Consider the following 21,902-nt stretch of genomic DNA (forward strand, 5'->3'; position numbering starts at 1 on the left):
GGTTTCCTACGGGTCATTCCATCAATTAGCCAAATGTATTAAGTGCTTACAACGTTCAGGGCACTGTGCTACGCACTAGGAAAATGAAGACAGAAGTAAAGGAATCACTGAGGCTAATAACAGTAACAACAACAAAAACTAAGATTGAGTAAGCACTTGTTATGTGCCAGGCACCGTCCTAAGCTCTTTACAATTATTATCTCTTTTTATCCTTACAACAACCCTGGGAGGTGGGTGTTATTATCCCCATTTTATAGATGAGGAAACTGAGGCAAATAGCAGTTAAGTAATAATAGTTATAATAGCTAATATTTATTTTAATAGTATTTTTTCAATTGTATGTAAAGACAATTTTTAACATTCATTTTTACAAAATTTTGAGTTCCAAAATTTATAAAATTTTGAGTTTGCAGAGGTTAAATTACTTGCTCAGGGTCACCCAGCTAGTAAAGTGTCTGAGGCTGAATTCGAAATCAGGTCCGGCGCTCTCTCCACTAAGCCTTAAAGAGTTTACTCAGTGTTCTAGATTGGAGATTCCCAACCTGGGGTGTGATACCCAGTATCACAGGGGATACTGGGTAAAGATCTCTGTTATTTTCTTGAAATTAATCATTCTTTTTGTTTAATTTCTTATGTACATATGTATGGTAAATTCTAGAATTTATTTCCTTTCATGTTGAATAAAGAATATGAAAAGCATTAAAGAAAATTAAGGGGAACCAAAAAAAATTGGGAATTTGTGCCACAGAGGAAGATAGGATGGGCTAGCTCTTCTCCCCCAACTGCTACTGTGCCCTAAAGTAGTTATTATGGACCTAATCTTCTAAAGTAGCCATTGTCATGAATTTCCCCAAAGGGGGATTATGAGATAAGACAAGTGAGTCCCCCACATACACCTGGTTGTTGTCAGAACTGGAATAAGAACCCAGGTGTCTCGGCCACCTCGGATTCTGTTAATGATGTGCCACTCACTCATTCTCCCATCCTCTGACTGCCTCTCCTTACTACATGTCTGGTCTGCTTCCATCCTGGTTGTTTCCCCTTTGACTTCCTCTTTGTACATGAATGCACAGTATAATTTTTCAATTGTCAGCGTCTCCACTGAGATCAGCAGAAAATAGGGGCCAAACTGTATTCAGCTCTTAGGAATTCCCGTTGCATGGGCCACAAGTCAGACTTCGAACTGTGTTTGGGAGAAAACCCACCAAATTCTTCACTAACCAATAAAACCCATCTTATGAGGCAGAGAGGACTTTGAGCTGATCCTGCTGAATTCTGAAAAGTGATTCACTTTCCAGGGCCAGAAGAAGCAGGGGCCTAGAGCTTTTTCTAAATAGTAAGAGCTGGTAATTGATGCTGTGTTTGGAAATTTGCTTTTCTGGTACAGGCCCATTAACCTTGACCTGTCTTATTAGCATAGCAGATGAAAAGTTAGTGAGTTTGGAGAAGCCTTATTAGTGAACTCTATAATCAATCAACCTTTGATCTGAGTATTCCTGGGGTCCTAGGATCTAGATCTAGGAAGACCCCTGTCCCCCCATTAAAAATAATAATGGAAACTGGAAGTAAAAGGGATTTGCTGACAGTTACTCAGCTAAGTAAGCAGGAGAGTTCATTGGAACTGAAATCTCTAAGAGGAGAATTTGTTTAATTTTTGTACACAAGCAGGATTTAAAGGCAGATGACCTGGGTTCAAGTCTCTGGGGTTTTACTACCTGTATGATTGTGGAGGGTCCTAGATCACTGTGGTATAGTAGAAAAGGTTCCAGTCCTGGGTTCAAATCCCAACTCTGTGGCTTACTGATTGTGTGAATCTCTACAACGTAACCTCTCTGGGCCTCAGTTTCCTTATTTGTAAAATGAGGGATTTGAATTAGATGGCTTCTGAAGGCCTTTCTGGCTCCAAGTTTACAATCTCTGGTCTAGTCACTTTGACCAAAACACTGATTTAAATAGTTTGAAGTTAGTTCTCCCTAACCATTTCCCATAAGCTAATGTATTGATAAATAGGGGCAGCTCTGTGAATAGGAAAGAGAACTAGGCATGGGAGTCCAGAGACCTGGGTTCAAATCCCAGCTCTTCTGTGACCTGGAGTATGCCACTTAATCTTTGTAGAATTGGTTTGACAACATTAGCTCAGCCTATATAGCTCAGCCTACATCGCCAAGTTCATGGGATCTAGAGCTGGAGCTGAAAGGGCTCTTCAAGTGGTCATCAAGCCCCTTCCCTTTATTTTTACAGATGAGGAAACACAGGAACAGAGTTGTTAAGTGACTTACCCTGGGGCACATAGTAAGTAAGTATCACCCCAGATTATGCTTACGTGAGGATTCATCAGGAAGTTGAGTCTGTCAGCATCAATATCCTTATCTTTAAAATGGGTCTAATCATACATCCAGTGTCTGCTTCTTAGGGTTGTTAGGTTGAAATGACATCATATGTGTTTGTAAAGTGATTTGTGCCCTTACGTTAAGGGCCGGAGGAGCTTCCTTCTTCTTCCTCTCTTCTGTCTGTCTCACTTTCATCCCTGGAAGTAAAAGAAAGAACCTCAAGGGACAGGATTAATGATAGGGAAAAAGAGAAGAAAACATGGGTTGGGATTTGAAGTCAGGAGACCTGCGTTCTACTCCTAGTATCCTAAATCTAGGGCAAGGAGGGATCTCAGAGGCCATTCTAGCTAGATCCTGATTAGCACAAGTAAGGAATTCCCCCTGAAGTAGCCACATGCATTATTAGAATTTTTATTACTCATTCTATGGGGCTGGAACTATTTTTGTGGTTGTTTTTGTTGAGTTGTTTCAGCCATGTCTGTCTCTTCATGATCCCATTTGGGGTATTTTTTTCTTTTCTTTTTTTTTTCTAGGCAGTGGGGTTAAGTGACTTGCCCAGAGTCACACAGCCAGTAAGTGTCTGAGGCCAGATTTGAGCTCAGTCCTCCTGACTCCAGGGTCGGTGCTCTACCCACTGTACCACCTAGCTGCCCCCATTTGGGGTATTCTTGACAAAAATACCATAGTGGTTTGCCATTTCCTTCTCCAGCTCATTTTACAAATGAGAAAACTGAGGCCAACAGGGTTAAGTGACTTGCTTAGGGTCACACAGCTAGTAAGTGTCTGAGGCTGGATTTGAACTCAGGTCTTCCTGACTCCAGGCCTGGTGCCTGCCACATTTTATGTAATTATAACCTCAAATGGTACAAATTCAAATGCATGGGACTATATTAGGGGATTGATTGTGGTTTCATTATTTGTACTAATCAGAACTTAGCTGTAGTTTTTAGTTTATAGATTGGGGGGAGGAGGGAGGAGACAGGGAAGATAAAAGACTTATCCAAGGTCACTGCAGGAGTAAGCATCAGAGGCCGCATTTGAACCCAGGTCCTCTGACTCTGGAGCTAATGCCGTCTTAGCTGTACCTGGGTTTGTGGGTTTGGTGGTTTAGAAATGCAAGCTATCATTATAATCTCAATTATGGGTACAGTTATTTTATGCAGACCTCTCAAGATTCCCTTCCCCATTTATTGCCTTGATTTATTCAGTCCTTAGGGCAAATCTAAACACAATTTCAGGGAGACTTTTCTCTCCTGCATCAAGACATAATACTAAACTATTTAGCACTGAAGAAATCTGCCAAGATCTTCCTTGATTTCTGCTAAGCTGCTGAAATCTGCCTTTGATTGTCTTTTATAACATGGAAGGAAAGATGGGAGAAATGATGATTTCCAAACACAGAAGTGATTCTTAGCCCTCACCTGAAGTTTCTATTGGTCAGATCCCTGCAGAGCTGGTTACAGAGCCAAGAGTGGGACCTGAGATTTGAGGGAGTGGCACGGGACCAAGGGGGCAGTGAGAGATGGCAGGAATACTTGGTGACTTACAGCATCCAAATATGGAGGTGGCCTTTGCAGCAAATTCTTTACAGAGTACTCTGAAGCCCACCTTCCCTTCCCCTAAACTGCAGTTCCCTCTCACTAAAGATCATTCAGGGGCCCCCCAAATTTAAATTGACTCTACGTCTCTCCAGTTTTCATAGAACTTAGAACCTTAAGGTGCAGCTCACTTCTCTCCCTGGAGCTTTAAATTGATTTAAGTGTTTAAAAGGAAAAAAAAACTGCAATAATAACTGTGAGTGAAATTTACTTTAGTCTTTATATTTTGTCTCTATTTTTCCGTTTAAACCTAGGAGTACCCTCATAACTCTTGGGCGCAAGTGTCTTGCTTCCTTTAGCTATTTCATGTTTCCAGAATGGTGGTGGGTTTGTCATTTGAGTGGGGGCTCTGAGCCGTATCTCCTACGAAAGTGATCAGAAAGAAATGGCCAGTGAGTGAGGCGTGAGAAATGAGATTTGGCATGGTCTGTCGTAGCTTCCTTCCCAACAGTGCTAGTGAAGAAAGAAAGAAAAGTGTTTTAGATTTTTTTTTCCTCCCTTATTTTCCTCATCCTGGTGACTTTCTTGTGGTGGTAGTTTCCTTGTTCTGATAGCCTGCGGCATGGAGTCCTCACTTGGTGACATTGAAGACTTTCATCAAAGGTGATTTCATGGCATGTGACTTGGTGTTCTTCAGCCAACGTGAGAACCTTGAGAACATGCCAGAGGGGACTATGTGGCAGTAGGAGTGGAAATATTTAGAAAGAAAACTCCCCCTCTCCCTCCCCAAGCTAGATTTTGATGCCAAGAGAACTTGGATTCAGGTGTACGTGTGGTGGGTAAAAGATGAAATGACTTGCAACTGGGAAATAAGATATACAGGCAATAGGGTATAGAAATCTATCCTGCCCTACAGGAAAATAGAAGGGGAAGGGGATAAGAGAAAGGGGGAGATAGAAGGGAGGGCAGATTAGGGGAAGGGGTATTCAGAATACACTCCATCTTGGGGTGGGGGGAGGGATGAGATGGGGAGAAAATTTGGAACTCAAAATCTTGTGGGGGTGAATGTTGAAAACGAAAAATAAATAAATTAATGAAGCTCAAAAAAAAAAAAGATGAAATGCCTGAGAACAAAGGTTTGATCTTCTGAGCATATAGATTTTGTTGTTCGTCCTTCATTCTCAAAGAGGACCCATGACATCAGGAGGGTGATGTCTTGGCTTTTGAGTGAATTAGATTTAAATGAGGCAGGGTTGTGCAAAGTCATCAACCTTACTCTGTCCTCCAAGACTCATCGAAGACAGAGTCAAGAAGACTGGTGATGGCCCAGGACGCAGTGGGTGACATTGGCCTTTCTAAATTAAGGTCTTTCCCAGGTCTCAGTTTGTCTCAGGCAACACCCATTCAGTTTATTAAACAATGCATACCAGTTGCCTAACAAAGCAGGACCATGCCTCCTCAGCTTAGGCCTGGACCCCAAATACAAGGAAAGACAGATTTTTATACACTAAAAACCATTAATCTAATAAGGCCAATTAATTAAAAGGAAACAATCCAACATTAGGTAATTTGATTACTAATTGGAGAAAAGATTGGAGACTATCCAGGTTGGGAGGGGCAGTGTGAGTCTCACTCCCCCCAAGTGTCTATAGACAGTCAAAGGAACATAGAAACAATAACTGATCAATGTGGGGCCGGTTTTCAGATAAGACTTGTGGGTTACTTGCGATGCACAAGTGTGAGAAAACGCTTGCATCCATCATTGGGTCTGCTTGAGTTCCTGGTCAGCGTGACCTAGGTCCCTAGTTAGGCATCTCTGAGCAGCCGGTAGAGGTGGTCCAGCTTCCCAGCCACGCAGGGCTACATTCAGACAGTGTCATGAAGTTTTCTCCAATTCCCTCAATTGAATAAAGTTTTTTTCATAAGACAGAAGTTGGACTAGACCCATAATTGAACAGAAACTAAGCTAGCTCCAGAATTGAGTCACAAGATGGAGTCAATGTGGCTCACTGCATTCCCACAATTCACCACTCACTGTCCTAATCCCCTCAGTTCCCTCATGGGTTCTATTCCTTAATACTTGTGTGATCATAAGACCATTGACTCATGGTGAGTTGGAGCCGCAGGTCCAATCTGCTCGTTTTACAGATGAGGAAACTGAGTCCCAGAGAGGTTTAGTGTCTTGCTCAGCGTCAAACAGCTAGTGAGTATCTAGAGTAAGATTCGACCCATATCATCCTGAGTTCAAGTCCAACATTTTGTATATTATACTATGCTCTGTCTTGGCCAGATCGTTTAACCATCTGAGACTTGTTTCCCTTAGGCGTAGAGTTGAAAGAGACCATAGGACCCGTGGGGTCCTTTGGCAATCTGCTGAAATTTCAGAATAATGTTTGTTTAACTGTTTATCGTAATTGGAGGAAGTGCTAAGTTAGCCATTATTGAAAATAAAGATGTAATTTTTTCCCCCCATCCAAGTTCATGGACCCTCTGAAATCTATCCAAGGACCTCTCTACATTTTAGTAAGATGAAGGTTAATGGCCCTGCACCAAGAAGCAAAATTTCAAACAGCATCAATTCCTAGCTCTTACCATTTCTATCTTACACCAGCTTAAGAACCCCTGACCTAGAACCAAAAGGGATTTTAGAGGGTATATGGTTCAACCACCTTATTTTCCAGGTATGGAAACGGAGGCCTGGTATGGTGACATGATTCTCCCCAAATCACTTCCTCTCTCTGGGACATAGTTTCCTCATTTGTAAAAGAAAGGGAAGGGCTAGATGGGCCTCCAAGGGCTTTATAATGGGAAATCTGAGCCTAACTCTCCCTCTGTCATCAAGAAAGCTTGGAGCTGGCACTCTGTATGTGGAGGTGGCCCAGCCTGGTTTAGGTTGGAGCGAGCCTTGAGGTTCTATAGGAGAGGAAGTGGAGTGCCTCAGGATCCAGCCCAAGACCCTGCCTACAGAAGGATGTGTGTTGGCTGAGGCTGTTTGCTGTGGTTCAAAATTCAGACTTCTCTGCGTCTGACGGTCTCTCCCTCTTCTGCCATCAGGAGCCACCTTCATTTCAGAGCCTCCACCTGGCTAATCTCAGCTGTAGGAAGGAATTTTCCCAGACATTGTTTGCCTTAATCTTCATCTCTTCCTCCACTTTGAGCTTGGCAACCAGGAGAGCTGGGAGTTCTTTTGTGGGAAGGTTCCAAGTCTATGAGTCTTTCTTGGGGAAAAAAAAAAGTCAGCATGGCTTGATGTCGACTGTGAACAGAATTACAATATTGCAAGGGAAACATTTCCTTGTAGTGGGATTTGAGGTCCCTCTAAATCAACTGTGTTCATTGATTGATTGATCTATTTATTTATGCACTTCCTGTTTGCCCCTCCACAATGGAGTATAAGCTACCTGAGAAGAAAAAATGTTTTGTTTTTGTCTCTGTATCCCCAGTGCCTAGCACATTTTAGGTGCTTAATAAATGTTCATTAATTCATTTATTCATTCTAAAAACAGTGAGAATCTAAGCTCTCTGGAAATGGAGATTGTATGATCTCCCATTCAACAAATTTTTATTCAGCGGCTACAGTATAAAAGACACCGTGCCTATGCCCTCTGTTGGACACAATGTTGTACCTGGAAACAAGCCCTTATTAATCACCTACTATGTGCCAGGGACTGTGCTAAGCGCCTTACAAATGTTATCCTGTGATCCCTGCCCACAAGGAGTTTATGGTTTATTAGGAGATGAGAGAGAAACACACAAATGTCTTCTGTGTGCGCTGTTTGTAATAAGTTAGGAGAAGGGAAAGGAATAAGCATTTATTAAGCACCTTCTGTATCCTTCACTGTGTGAAGCACTTTACAAACATTATATTATTTGATAAGGATCATGGGAACGATGCAAAGTGCTGTAAGGGGCCCAGACAAGTTCTCTTGCCATTTGATCTTAGGCGAGTCATTGTCTAGGCCTCAGTTTCCACATCAGGAATATGGGAGTGGGATTCAGAACAGTAGAGAGAATGGTGGCTCTGAATTCAGTGAGCCTGGATTACAATTTCAGCTCTGTATACTTATAATTAGATTGTAACCTCCATGAGGTCAGTGATTATCTTTTGCTTCTTTTTTTTAAATTCATTTTGAATTATCAACAATCATTTCCATAAGCTTTTGAATTTTAAATTTTTCTCTCCCTCCCTCCCCCCAAGAAGGCACACAATCTGATATAGGCTATACATATACATTCCTATTAAACATATTTTCACATTAGTGATGTTGTAAGGAAGAATTAGAACCAATAGGAGGAACCACCAGAAAGAGGAAACAAAACACAACAGAAGAAAAAAAATAGCAAATACTATGCTTCAATCTGCATTCCAACTCCATAGTTCTTTCTTTGGATGTGGATAGCATTGTCCATCACGAGGCCGCTGGAGATGTCTTAGATCCTTGCATTGCTGAGAAGGGTTAAGTCTATCATTGCACAACTTGGCTGTTACCGTGTAAAACGTTGTCCTGATTCTGCTCACTTCCCTCAGCATCAGTCCATACAAATCTTTCCAGGTTTTTCTGAAGTCAGCCTGTTCATCATTTCTTATAGCACAGTAGTATTCCATTACATTCATATGCCACAGCTTATTCAGCCATTCTCCAATTGATTGGCATTTCCTCAATTTCCAATTCTTTGCCACCACAAAAAGAGCTGCTGTGAATATTTTTGTACACGTGGGTCCTTTTGCCTCTTTTTGTATCCCCCAACACTGAGCAGAGTACCTGGCATATAGTAGGTGCTTAATAAATGTTGATTAATTTATTATAACCTGTGTGACTTAATGCTAGTTGTTCTGCCTCCCTGGGCCCTTCCAGTTCTAGATCTTACGGTCTCCAGTATTTCTTCTTCCAGCTCTGAATCCCGTCTATGTTATAATTGCCAGCTGGGGAGGTCAGAGGAAAGGCAGCATCATATAAGATGAGAATCCACAGTATTGAGAAAACCTTCCTTGTATCTACTTTAAATCCCTCAGGCAGTAAATGAAACCCATTTTTTGTCCTGCTCTCCCTGGAACTGGAACTGTCTACATAACCCAGCTAAGGAAGTAAGATTTAAAAATGCTGAAAACTTGCCCCCAAATTCATCACATTAAACAAAGTGGCTACAGTTACCAGAACACGCTTCAGGGAAGGTAGTGCAGTTTATTTCAAAAAAGGGACAAGACCTTGGTGTTAGCAACACCCTCCCATATACTCTGTGACTTGGGCATAAAGCTTTCAGGTGATTTTCTGCCAATAATCCAGGGCCCAGTGGTCGTCACTAGTCTGAACTAACCTGGAAAATGCAAGGTGTCATGGGGCTAACAGGGACCTAAGGGAGATGAGGAAATTGAGGCAGGTCTAAAGTGGTTAAGTGTCTTTTCCCAAAGTAACACAAGTAAATTCAAACCCAGGTCCTCTTCTCTTTTGCTGTACAACTTACGGTCTTATTAGATAGTTGCCTAGGGCAGAGTCACAGCCAGCATGTGTCAGAGGAAGGACTCCAACTCGGATCTTCTTGGCTTTGAAGCCAACTCTCTATTTATTGTGCCTGTCAATGCTGTTTCTTCCGAGTGAATATTGTAAAATTATTTTTTTTTTAATTTATCTCCACAATAGAATGACAAGGTCTCTTCAAACTCAACTGAAAAAAAAGAAAATGAGGTGGATTCTTTCAAATCGATTCCTCCGGTATCATGAATCACTCGGAAACATGATTGTGGGTTCTACCTGAGCTGTCTCATTTCAGAAGCAACCACCGCCTTTCTTCCCCTGTCCGTAGCAACAGAGAGAGCTTGAGCAGCACTTGAGAATTTTTTTCTCAACCTTTTTTTTTCTTTTTTTTGGCTGGCAGACACTCTGTTCTCCTAAACATCTATTTTCCATAATGATAGCTCCTCTTGCATGGAGCTATTTGAATCCCAGATGATTAATCAAGCTTATGAATTAGAAATGGAAAAAAAGAATATCCCCAAGTCCATGTTTCTGTCAGTGCCTGCCTATTCATCTGTAAATATCACTTACTTGATTGTATCTAGGGCTTTATATGGAATATTTTTATATATCCTGAGACATGATGGGGCTTTCCCTCTTTCTTTGGAAACCTAACTGCTAATTGTTCCTGTTTTGTTTGTTTTTTTGGTTTGGGGATGGGGTGTGCTGTTTCATCAGAGTGGAAACACCTGATCTGTAACTCAATCACTTTAGAACTGGAAGGGAATTTAGAGGTCAGTCATCCAGATTAGGAAACTGAGATCCAAAGTCACATAGGTAAGAAAAGGAAACTGATCGCTTTCAGTGGCACTATTTATAGTATTAGAAAGTTGCCAGGGATACTGAGATTACTCTGAAGACACTGTGTGTTCTACCATATTGTCTCCTTTCCTTGTTTTGTGAGGTAGTGATTTAGCATATTTGTACTGAGTTAATGAGATTTATAGGGAGCCCTGCTATTGAATTTGGAAGCCAGACCAGGTAATAAAACAGAGAGCTTCAGATAACACATCTATTTGGTTTCTTTTAAAATACTAACTAAGGAAACCGAGTCATTGGTTGTGGGGAAGAAAGATGGTAGGAGGCGGACCCTTCTGGGGAGCAGGAGTCAGCCAATGTGTCGATGGGAGCCAACGGTTCAGCAGCCAGTGAGAAAGCAGCAGCTTCCCAAATGACAACAGGAGATGGCAGAATCAGTCACCACGACTAATTACAAGGCGTGCTTTGGAGAGTTAGTACGGAAGAGATCAGGAGTGCTGAGTGGGTTTCTTCGATTTTCCTAATATACCCAAATATTACGGGGGAAGATATCTATGAGAAGCAGTGTGTGGGATAGCATTTAGAGCTGACCTTAGAATCAGGAAGACCTGAGTTCCAAGTTTCGTCTCTGAAAGTCACAGATTATGTTACCCTGGGTAGGTAACTTAATAGCGCTCAGCGACCCCAGGTGCAACTTGCTAAGACTCTTAAGTTAGTAAAGAATTTCTGATTTGTGTCAGTGGAAGGAGTTTCTGCACCATGAGTTCCTGTATCAGTCTGGACCCCAAAACACAGCAAGGTGAGAAGGAAGCATGACGTAAAGGATAGAGAATCAGCCTTGAGATCAGAAAGACACCCCGCCCCACCCCTGCCCCCGAAGCAGGTAGGTGGCACAGTAGATAAAGCCCCAGCCCTGGAGTCAAGAGGATCTGAGTTCAAATCCGACCTCTTACACTTACTAGCTGCATGACCCTGGCCACAATTGTCTCCCCACCCCCCAAAAAATATCAGAAAGACCTGGGTTCAAATGTGACTTCTTTACCTCAGTGACCGTGGGTAAGTCACCAAATTTCCCTGTGTTCCCAAGTCATTCTCTGAAGCAAGGCTTCTTATTCTTAGCATCTGGTCCACAGATTTCCCAGGTTGGGTAGGTGAATAGATTTCAAGAGGTCCATGAACTTGGATGAGGAAAAAAAAATTCTATCGTTGTTTTTACTAGCCTCTAATTAAACAATAGTTATTGAAAGTTAGGGCGGCTAGGTGGAGAACTGGATAACTCCTGGGTTGGAGTTAGGAAGAACAGAGTTCACATCTCACTGGAGTTCACATCTCACCTCAGACACTTCCTAGCTCTGTGACCTGCTCAAGTCATTTAATCCTGTTTGCCTCAGTTTCCTCATCTGTCAAATGAGCTAGAGAAGGAAATGGCAAACCACTCCAGTATCTTTGCCAAGAAAACCCCAAATGGGGTTACGGAGAATTGGACACAACTGAAAACAACTGAACAAAATTTAAAGTTAGCATTTGCTTCAATTATGCATGTAAGCAACAGATATTTTCCTAAGAAAGGGTCCACAGGCTTCACTAGACTGCTAAAAAGGGCTCTGTGACCCAGACAAGATTAAGAAGCCCAACTCTAAACACTATAAATTACATGAATTGTCAAGCTGCATCAATGAAGGGAGCTTGGCTACCAGCAGTTCCCCACACCAAGGAAATCATAGGTCTGAACCAGAATATGTGCGTGTCTACGTACACCTGTATATGTATACACACACACATTGATTATGTATAATCAGTGTGAAAGGTAACATAAGGTCTGGGTTGAAGCCCCATCTTCCTGCTTTCTCATGATCTTTTGATCAGTTTGGCTTTCATGGAGAGATATCCTTGGCTGACCCCTGCTCCCTGGAGGGATCCGCCTCCTACCATCTTTCTTCCCCACAGCCAATGACTATGTTTCCTTGGTAGTCTTTGAAAAAAAGCAAATGGACAGACCCTAAGCAAGCCCCTGACCTCTCAGTGCTCTAGGAAGACAACAGAAGTTTCAGAAGAGGTGCGTGTTGTCTCTCTTACCTGTTTGTGATCTTGAGGGCAGGCATGAATTTTGCCTTTCCCTGTATCCCCCACCTTAGTACAGTGCCTGGAATGTATTATTGTTATTCAGTCATTTCAGTTTTGTCTGACTCTTTGTGACCCCATTTGGGGTTTTCTTGGCAAAGATACTGGAGCGGTTTGCCATTTACTTCTCCAGCTCATTTGACAGATGAGGAAACTGAGGCAAACAAAGTCATACAGGGTCATACAGCTAGTAAGAGTCTGAGGCTAGATTTGAACTCGGGAAGATGAATCTTCCTGAGTCCATGCCTAGCACTCTATCCACTGCGCTCCACCCAGCTGCCCATCCTGGGCATTAATAATTGCTTGTTGGCCGATGGTAACTAACATAGTCAGACCTACACTTGAGGAAAATTACTTTGATAGCTGTTTGCTCTGGTAGAAGGTAAGCTCCCTGAGGACAGGAACAGCTTCATTCTTGTCTATACAACTCTAATACCTGATACAATGTCTGGCATATAGTACATGCATAATAAGTACTTGTTAACTGACTCATCTGCATTGCTAGAAGGGATTTCTTTCTATCAGTTGCTTAGACCAGTGAAATCACAAGTCTTGACCAGAAAAAAATCAGTGTGTAGTATATAAGCCTATGTATGATATATCTATATACATGTGCACATCTACATCTATTTTATGTTCTTTCACATTTTAAAAATATGAGCATTTTTTAACAAATCAATGATTTTTTTTTTAATTTAAAAATGGGTATAGAATAGTTGAAGACACACAGACTGTCCTGTAGGACTGTCCTTCTCCAGCCTGGTGCTAATGAGCTGTCATCCGTAGCTCCTGATAGAGAATCAACCCTGAGGGTTGGCCTGAATACAGAACAGTATACAAGGAGCCTTCCCTGGAAAAATGGCAAAAAAAAAAAAAAAGAAAAGAAAAGAAAAGCATTTAAAAACGGCTTGCGTTGTGCGTGCATTATTGTAAGGCCATGGTGCGAAAAGACCCTTCTGTTTATTATTATCACCATTGTTGAAAATCAAGATACGAAAAAGCTGCCTAAGCACTGTATTACTGTAGCACATAGCAAGAAATTGAAAGGAGCGTCGTTTTAGGATTACAAGCACTGGTTTTGTTATCTTCCTGTTCAAAGAATTTAATAGAAATCTTATTTCTCTTGTTAAAAAAAAATAGGTTATTCTTGGTGAGAATTTGACTTCCAATTGCCCTGAAGTTATCTATGAAATTAAAGAAGAAACACCTGTTTTCCACAAACTTGTTCCTGACCCAGAGAATAATACCTACATCTACCTAGCATCTGGGAAAGAGGTAGGTAGAAATAACCACCTGAGCTCCCGACTTCTAAATAAAATTGCTTAATTGATGTCATTTTCCAGCAGCGAAGCATTCCCTTTGAACTGCACAGTTTAAACAGTGCTTGGAGACTCTGAATAGGTCCACACCAATTCTCGGGAATCAAATTTAAAAATCTTACTGTCAGTAAGTAACTAGGAAATATTGCCTATTTAGACATTTTTATTATTGGCTGTATTTTCAGAGCCAAGGTTTTCAAAGGTGGGGGTGTGCTTGCAAATGGGGGCATCAGGAGGGTAACTGAATTTGCCATTCTTGCTGGATTTAGCACTTTTAATAATACCTGTATGGCCGACCTCCCAGGGCGGCGAGGTAGCGATGATCAAATTAGATTATGTTTGTCAAAGGCTTTGAAGAATATTCAAGCGCTTTGTAAATGTTGTTATTGTTATTGTCTCCGAGATGGATGGCTATGTGGGTTTAGTGGTCTACCCTATGGGACATCCCGGTGAATTTGGTGTTGGAGATTAATGTCGGGCCAGAGACTCACGTACCATGCTGGAATGCAAGTTACTTGTTTTTGTTCTTAAATGAAATGTGTGTCATGTTTTACTTTCCTATGTAGGTCACTTGGTTATTTTAGTAGTCACACCCTTCTGCATATACAAATTTAGGAGGTAGCTTGATAATGGTGGGAAGAATATGGAATTTGTAATCATTGGCCCTGAGTTCAAATCCCAACTCTGCCACTTACTACTAGTGTGACCTTGGGCAAGTCATTTAAACACTCTATGCCTCAGTTTCCTCAACTGTCAAATGAGGAGGTTGGATTAGATAACCTTCTAAGGTCTCTGCGTGCTCTATCTCTGCAATATCTTCTGTGTGTATAGAGATTTGTAGTTGACAAAGCCCTTTGACCTCCATGATCTCAGGAGGCTGATTTTGACACCACTGTTAGGACATCCTTTTGGAGAAGGTTCTAGAGCTCCATGCTCTAGGTCACAGAAAGCCCAGTAGCCTCAGGATGAGATAACCGTCTGATCATTAAAACCCCATCGTAGAATCCTAGATTTAGAGTTAGTAGGCACCTTACATGCCATTTGGTCCACCTCTGTTTTTCTGCCTGTCTGGCTCCCATATCCAGTTTCAGCCTGGTGTGGGAGCAGAGAGGTATGAGCAAAGAGATGAAGGGATGGGGCCACATCTGAGAATACTTTGGGGACTATCTAGCATCTGGTTCTCCTCTGATTGTCCACACCTCAGCATCCCCATTTCTTTTTGGTCCCCTCAACATCATTTCCATTGACTTGTAAAGTCCCATTGACCATGTGAAATATCAGGGGACCTGATGTTAAGACTTCTATGGATATATGTCTATATAGCGATGTCGATATCTATCTGTATTTATGTCTATTTTAATGTACTTCCTAATTGCTAAGGAATTCAGAGGTTAAACTGATAAATGTTCCTTTTGTGGGGGTTCCACACTAGGCATGCTGGTGAGTCTCTGCCGTCATGTTGGTTATAATTCTGAGCTGTCGTCTCCACTTCTAGATTAGAAGAATCCCCATGGCCAAATGCAACAACCATCAATCCTGTACAGCCTGTCTGACAGCGATGGACCCCCACTGTGGTTGGTGCCATTCTCTGCAAAGGTATTTCCTGGGCTCTTTCTCACCACTCATTTTAGAGAACAAGAGTCAGTCAATAGATAGTACGTTACTCCCTGAGCACTGGGGATAGAAGTCCAAGAGTCCCTGCCTTTCAAGCCAGGTGGGGTTGGGAGTCATTTATAATACTAATCAATGTTATTCCTGCCATGTTGTTTGGCTTGGGCCACTCCAAGCTACCTGAGTTTTGGGGACTTGGCATTGTTTTTGCCTTTTTCTTCCAGATCAGCCATCAGGGCTCCTCGAAAGAGAAGCAAGAGCCTTCAAAAAAAAAAAAAGAGAGAGAACAGAGGCCTTTGGACATTGTAGACAAGTCATCAACATTGAATTTATAGGTGACCCACCTCACACAGTGAGGAAGTATGTAAGGCCAGATTTGAACTCGGGTCTTCCTGACTCCAGGCCCGACACTTTATCTATTGCACCACCTTTTTGCCTACTTGGTTAGAGCCCCAAAACAATATTTATTAAATACCTACTGTGTGCTAGGTGCTGGGGAGACAAAAAGAATGAAACACTTCCTACTTTCAAGAAACTTACATTCTAATGAAGGACATAACCCATATAAGTATATACAGAATAATTTAAATAAGAATGAATATAAATATATGCTACTCCCAGAATTAATTGAATTATCGCCATATAAAGCTGATTAATTCTCAGCAACTTTAATAACCAATGCCATTTCTGCCATGTTGTTTCTTGTGGGCTGCCCTGGGCTACCTGAGTTTTGGGGACCCATCCTTTTGTGTGCCTTTCCCCTTCCTTGTCTGGATCCATCATCAGGGTTTTGAGAGGGACAGGCAAGAGAGTCTTCAAAAAGAATGAAAAAGAACAGAGACCTTTGAACATTTTAGAGAAATCATCAGCGTTGAATTTATTCCTTTAGCTCTGCGGGAGTAATGTTGCTACTGCTGGTGTCGCCTTGTGATTAGACCCAGGATGGGTCTGACATCCCATTTCTGTCCTTAGGCATGAGATGCATGTCTTTTGTCTGGAGTGATGATGGTCTTTAGGGCCCACCCGAGCTCCATGGCGACTTGTAGCTACTTTCCCCTGTCATGGCAGTTCATTGCATTGCTGGGACTGGCCTGGTTGGATCTGCCGTTGCCATGGCAACCCAGTTCTCTAGCTCTTGCTATAGAACCAAGGAGTAAAGACATTGACATAGCTCAAACAAGGAAGGGGGGGGGCACAATCCCTGTCAGTTTGGTGCTTTCAAGTTTGTAAAGGTTGTGGAGTGGGGGTGGGGGGGCAGATAAAGCAGAAAGGACCTAGAAAAATGCAAGGCCTAAGAGGAAGCACCCAGGGGTGGGGAGGAGGATGGGAAAGAGAAAGAGAAGAGACAGAGGGACAAGGATGGGTGGGCAAAGATGGAAATACACCCAGGACGGCAAGGAATAGTTCAGGAAGTCAAAAATGAACAAAGGAGAAGGAATCCTTAAGGTTTATTGCAAGAAGTTGAAACTGGGGTTCAGGGATCCCAGTAATTGCCCTTATCATGGGGCTGTTCTTCCTCCCAGAGCTGTGTTAGCAAGAGCTATTGGCAGAGAAAAGAAGCCCAGCCTGGGAGCTTCTCATGAATAATTGTAATTGGGTAGGAACATTTTCTTCTTCTCGGCTCCTGTCTCTCGCCCAAGACCGTGGTTTGAAAAATTAACTGATCATGAAAACGCATTTCATTTGTGCAGTCCCGCCAAGCAGCTTGGCACTGAGTTTTCGGATCCGTTCCCCGTGTGGCTTGGTTTTTGGTTTTTGGTTTTTTTTTTCTTTGCCTGGGTTTGTGTGCTAGGGGTGGGGATCAGGGGACTGGGGATGTCAGTCTCGGGGGCCCTCGCATCTGGAGTTTGCATTTTTTTTAGTGAGTCCTGGAAGGAACTATACCTATCCCTCCATCTGCCCAAGGGTAGGGAAGACAACTTTTTTTTTTCAGCCCTGAAAGACCTGTCTGAGGTCTTTTGTTCTAAAAGAAATGATTTGGTAATGATGCCCTCAGGGAGAAGCTTTCCTTTTCCGACCATAGGCCTAAAAGGAGTTTTTTTTAAATGTCCAGTGTAGCCCTGATTGGCTTTAAAAGAAAAAAAAATACAAGGAAGACTACTCTTTTTATTGAGTGTGTAAGTCTGGGTATGTGTGTGAGAGAGAGAGAGACAGAGAGACAGAGAGAGAGAGGGAGTGGGGAGGGATGGGGGAGGAAAGATGGAGGTAAGCTAGAGGGAAACTAACAGGGATGGGTTGAGAGAGGTAGGGGTGGAGTACCAGGGAGACTGTGAAGGTGGGGTGGGAGCCAGGGAGCGAATGAGAGTGAGAGCCTATGAATGAATGAGGATCTTTAGGTCGGTTAAATCATCTGACTAGAGGGGTTGGAACAAATTGTTTTTAACATCCCCTTTTGCTACTAGGTTAGATGAAAACAGAGACAAAGGGCAGGGTCGTTCCCCTCCCCCTTCTTTATGTCTAATTGTTTTTCAAATGGTTTAATAAAGTGGAATTAGATCTTATAACATAATATCTTATGTTTTTGACTATCACAAAATGTTCCCAGAATAACCCCTCTCCTCATATTAAATGGAAGGGTCACTGAGCTCAATTATGATCCAAATGAAACATCCCAAGTATGAGACCTGATGCTAGAGTCATCTGCTGGTCAGGGAGTATTTTGGACACCAGTGACATGGGTGGGGGAGATTTTCCTATCTCAGTAAAGTCCCTTAGCATTTATTAAACATGTACTCTGTGCCAGGCATTATTGGTACAAAAGGAGAAGATGATCCTTTCCCACAAAAAGCTTATATTCTGATAGGGGAAGCAACATGGAAATGACCATGTGTCTATAAGAGACGGGAAATAGAAGGTAATGTCAAGATGGAGGCATTAGCAGTGGGGAAGGGGAGGGAGTGGGACAAATCTAGAACTGAGTCTTAGGTGAACAGAGAGAGCTACGAGCCAGTGTTAAGACACAGAAATGGAGTATCTTGGGTGAGGAACCACAAGGAGGCCTAGGAGGGGATCCTATCACGACAGACTTTAAATGCCAAACAGAGGATTTTATATTTGATCTTTTTGGGAGGAAGGGAAAAACTGGAGGTTGAGTTGGGGTGGGGCCAGGAGGGGGTGTAGTCCAACCTGCACTTTCAGAAAATCAATTTGGCAGTTGAATGGAAAGGATGGATTAGAATGGGGAAAAATGTGAGGCAGTGAGACCAATCACCAGGGTAATGCAGTAGTCTGCGTATGAGGTGATGGGGGCCTGCACCAGGCTTTTGGAAGTGTCAGAGGAGAGAGAAGGGGACATATTCGAGGGATGTTATGAAGGTAGAATCAACCAAATTTGAAAACAGATGGGGGATGTGTGTGTGGGTTTAGTGAAAATGAGGAGCTGAGGGTAACACTGAGGTTGTGCGCCTGGGTGATTGAGAAGATGGCGCCCACAGCAGCAGGAAGAGAATGAGTTAGAGAATACCTGAGTCCCAGCTCTAAGAACCCTCCCATCTGCCCCTCACCATCATTCTGGGCTGCCAGATCTCTCCATCTGACCCTGCTCCTAAGACCAGTCAAGATTAAGTATTCCAAAAGGAGATGTTTTCTTAGAACCAAGGAGCCATCCCACTGTGTTTATTTTAAATGTCACAGATTTATTTAGAAAAAATAATTTATTTTCTCGACAGAGGAGGTTGGTAGTTCTAGCCTACATGTTTAGAAAGAAGAATGAGAGAGAGGGCTTGCTTTTGATCAGGTTTGAAAAATGGGCATCCCATATAAACAGATAAAAGCAATTAGGTAAACATTGAGCAAGGAGGTGCCTGGGAATTTTATTGTTGAAACTTGAGTTTTAGCTTTAGCAGAATTTGTCTGTGTGGATGGAAAGTGTGTGTGTGTGTGTGTGTGTGTGTGTGTGTGTGTGTGTGTGTGTGTATCTGGTTACCCACATTTCAAGGGGTACAGTCTAATCCATCAAGTAGTTATTAGGCACTTAATCTCAACAAGGCCCTGGGGGTACAAAGACAAAATGGAAAAAGCCCTTGCCCTCGGCGAGCTTACATTCTGCTAGGATGATAGAACATTTCTGAATCTGATCTTGAGCATCTTCCAATTCAGTGTCTTATGAGTCTATTTAAACAGGTAAACCCTCTCTCTTTCTCCTTCTCCTCTCTCTTCTCTCTCTCTTTCTTCTCGTCTCCTCTTCCCCCCTCCTTTTCCCCTTTTTCTTTTTCTCCTCTCTCTTCTCTCTCTCTCCCTCCCCGCTGCCATATCATCATCTGTGCTATTATAAAAAAAAAATTCCCAATTCTTATCCCTAGAATTCTAAGGCAAACAAACAGATGCCATTCCTAACAGTGTAGGCTTCCTTACGCACCTGGAGTCCACCACCTCTCTGCTGAGAGGAAATATGTTTCATTGCCAGTGTTCAAGACTGCTTATTGCCTAGATCAGATTTCTCATGTCTTCCCCTCTCCTCACTTAATAGTGTTTTATTTTTTCCAGTTATATGTAAAGATAGTTTTCAACATTCACTTTCATAAGACTTTGAGTTCCAAATTTTTTCTCTCTTTCCCTCCCCTCCCCCCCCAAGACAGCAAGAAATCTGATATTGGTTATACATGTACAGTCATTTTAAACATATTTCCACATTAGTCATATTGTGAAAGAAAAATGAGAACAGAAGGGAAAAACCATGAGGAAAAAAAAAACAAAAAAAAGTGAAAATAATATGCTTCAACATGCATTCAGACTCCATCATTCTTTCTCTGGATGTGGATAACATTTTCCATCATGAGTCTTTTGGAATTGTCTTAGATCATTGTGTGTGCTGAGAAGAGCTAAGTCTATGATAGTTGATCAGAGCACAATGTTGCTGTTACTGTATGCAATGTTCTCCTGGTTCTGCTCACTGCACTTAGCATCAGTTCATATCTTTCCAGGTTGTGCTGAAATCTGCCTGCTCATCATTTCTTATAGCACAATAATATTCCATTACATTCATATACCACAACTTGTTCAGACATTCCCCAACTGATGAGCATCCCCTCAATTTCTGATTCTTGGCCACCACAAAAAGAGCTGCTGTAAATATTTTTGTTCCTATGGGTCCTTTTCCCTTTTTGATGATCTCTTTGGGATACAGACATAGTAGTGGTAGTGCTGGATCAAAGGGTATGCAGTTTTATAGACCTTTGGGCATAGCTCCAAATTGCTCTCCAAAATCATTGGGTCATTTCACAACTCCACCCATAATGCATTAGTGTCTCAATCTTCCCACATCTTCTCCAACATTTATCATTTTTCCCGTTCTGTCATATTAGTCAATTTTATAGGTATGAGGTGGTACCTCAGGGTTGTTTTAATTTGCATTTCTCTATCAATTGGCAAATGACTTATATTCTTATAAATTTGACTGATTTCTCTATATATTTTAGAAATGAGGCCTTTATGAGAAATACTGGCTGTAAAAATTGTTTCCTGGCTTTCTGTTTCCTTTTTTTTTTTTTTGGTGAGGCAGTTGGGGTTAAGTAACTTGCCCAAAGTCACTCAGCTAGTGAGTGTTATGTATCTGAGGCTGGATTTGAACTCAGGTCCTCCTGACTCCAGGGCCCATGTTCTACCCACTGTTCCACCTAGCTGCCTCTCTGCTTCCCTTCCAATCTTGGTTGCATTGGGTTTGTGCAAAACCTTTTTGATTTAATGTAATCAAAATTATCCTTTTTGTGTTTCATCATATTTTCTCTCTTGTTTGGTCTTCAATTCTTCCCTTCTCCATAGATCTGACAGGTAAACTATTCCTTGCTCTCCTAATTTGCTCATGATATCACCCTTTATGTCTAGATCATGTCCCCATTTTGACCTTATCTTGGTATACAGTGTGAGATGTTGGTCTGTGCCTAGTTTCTGCCGTACAATTTCCCAGATTTCCCAGCAGTTTTTATCAAATAGTGAGTTCTTACCCCAGAAGCTGGAGTCTTTGGGTTTATCAAACAGTAGATTACTATAGTCTTTGACTACTGTGTCTTGTGTACGTAACCTGTTCCACTGATCCACCATTCTATTTCTTATCTGATTCTTTCAAACACATGACCATTCCAGAAAGGAGATTGCAAAGATTCAGTTCAACAGCCATGTTTTAAGTACCTATTATGTGCAAGGCATCACACCAAGTGCTTTTATTGCGTTCCTGGAGCCTCCACATAAAGTTGTTGCTTGGATCTCAGAATGGACTTTCCCACGGAAACAACGTGTCCAGGTCAACCCATGGAAAAACTATTTAATTCCCAATTATTATAGCCTATCTCTCATTCCTTAGGTTCACTGAGTTGAAAAAGAATGAATGAGTCTTTTAGAATAAGGGTATCAAACTCAGAAGAAATAGGGGCCACTAGACCACACATGAGAATCCTTACGGGCCACATGTTGACTTGGTTTTAGAATGTAATATTATCTGTGTTTTATTGTATTTCAATTTATCTTGTTAAATATTTCCCAAGTATGTCTGCATTCAAGAGTGTTGGGGCTTCATGTTTGATACCTCTGCTTTAGAACCAATCCCTATATAAATACTTATTAGACGCCTGCTGTATGCCAGGTGCCATGGGATTCAAAAAGAGGCAAAAGACACTCACTACCCTCCAGGAGCTCCCAATCTAATGGATAGAATACTGCTACCATTTTGTTTTGAACTTCTGGCATGTATTTTTCTTTGTGATAGACTCCTATCAA

The 21,902-nt window shown here is 41.9% G+C and overlaps 1 protein-coding gene across 2 annotated transcripts in view; it reads left to right on the forward strand.

Moving 5' to 3' along the window:
* Window positions 1–21,902, forward strand: part of PLXNC1 (plexin C1) — a 229,315-nt gene that overhangs the window by 28,247 nt on the left and 179,166 nt on the right. For both annotated transcript variants that reach the window (XM_021006436.2, XM_021006435.2), the window contains exons 3-4: window positions 13,402–13,536; window positions 15,076–15,176. In XM_021006436.2, coding sequence (XP_020862095.1) covers window positions 13,402–13,536; window positions 15,076–15,176 — 236 coding nt within the window. The remainder of the gene's footprint in view (window positions 1–13,401; window positions 13,537–15,075; window positions 15,177–21,902) is intronic.

The sequence above is a fragment of the Phascolarctos cinereus genome, unplaced genomic scaffold (genome assembly GCF_003287225.1).
Source record: "Phascolarctos cinereus isolate Bilbo 61053 unplaced genomic scaffold, phaCin_HiC Scaffold_1;HRSCAF=81, whole genome shotgun sequence".
Lineage (NCBI taxonomy): Eukaryota > Metazoa > Chordata > Mammalia > Diprotodontia > Phascolarctidae > Phascolarctos > Phascolarctos cinereus.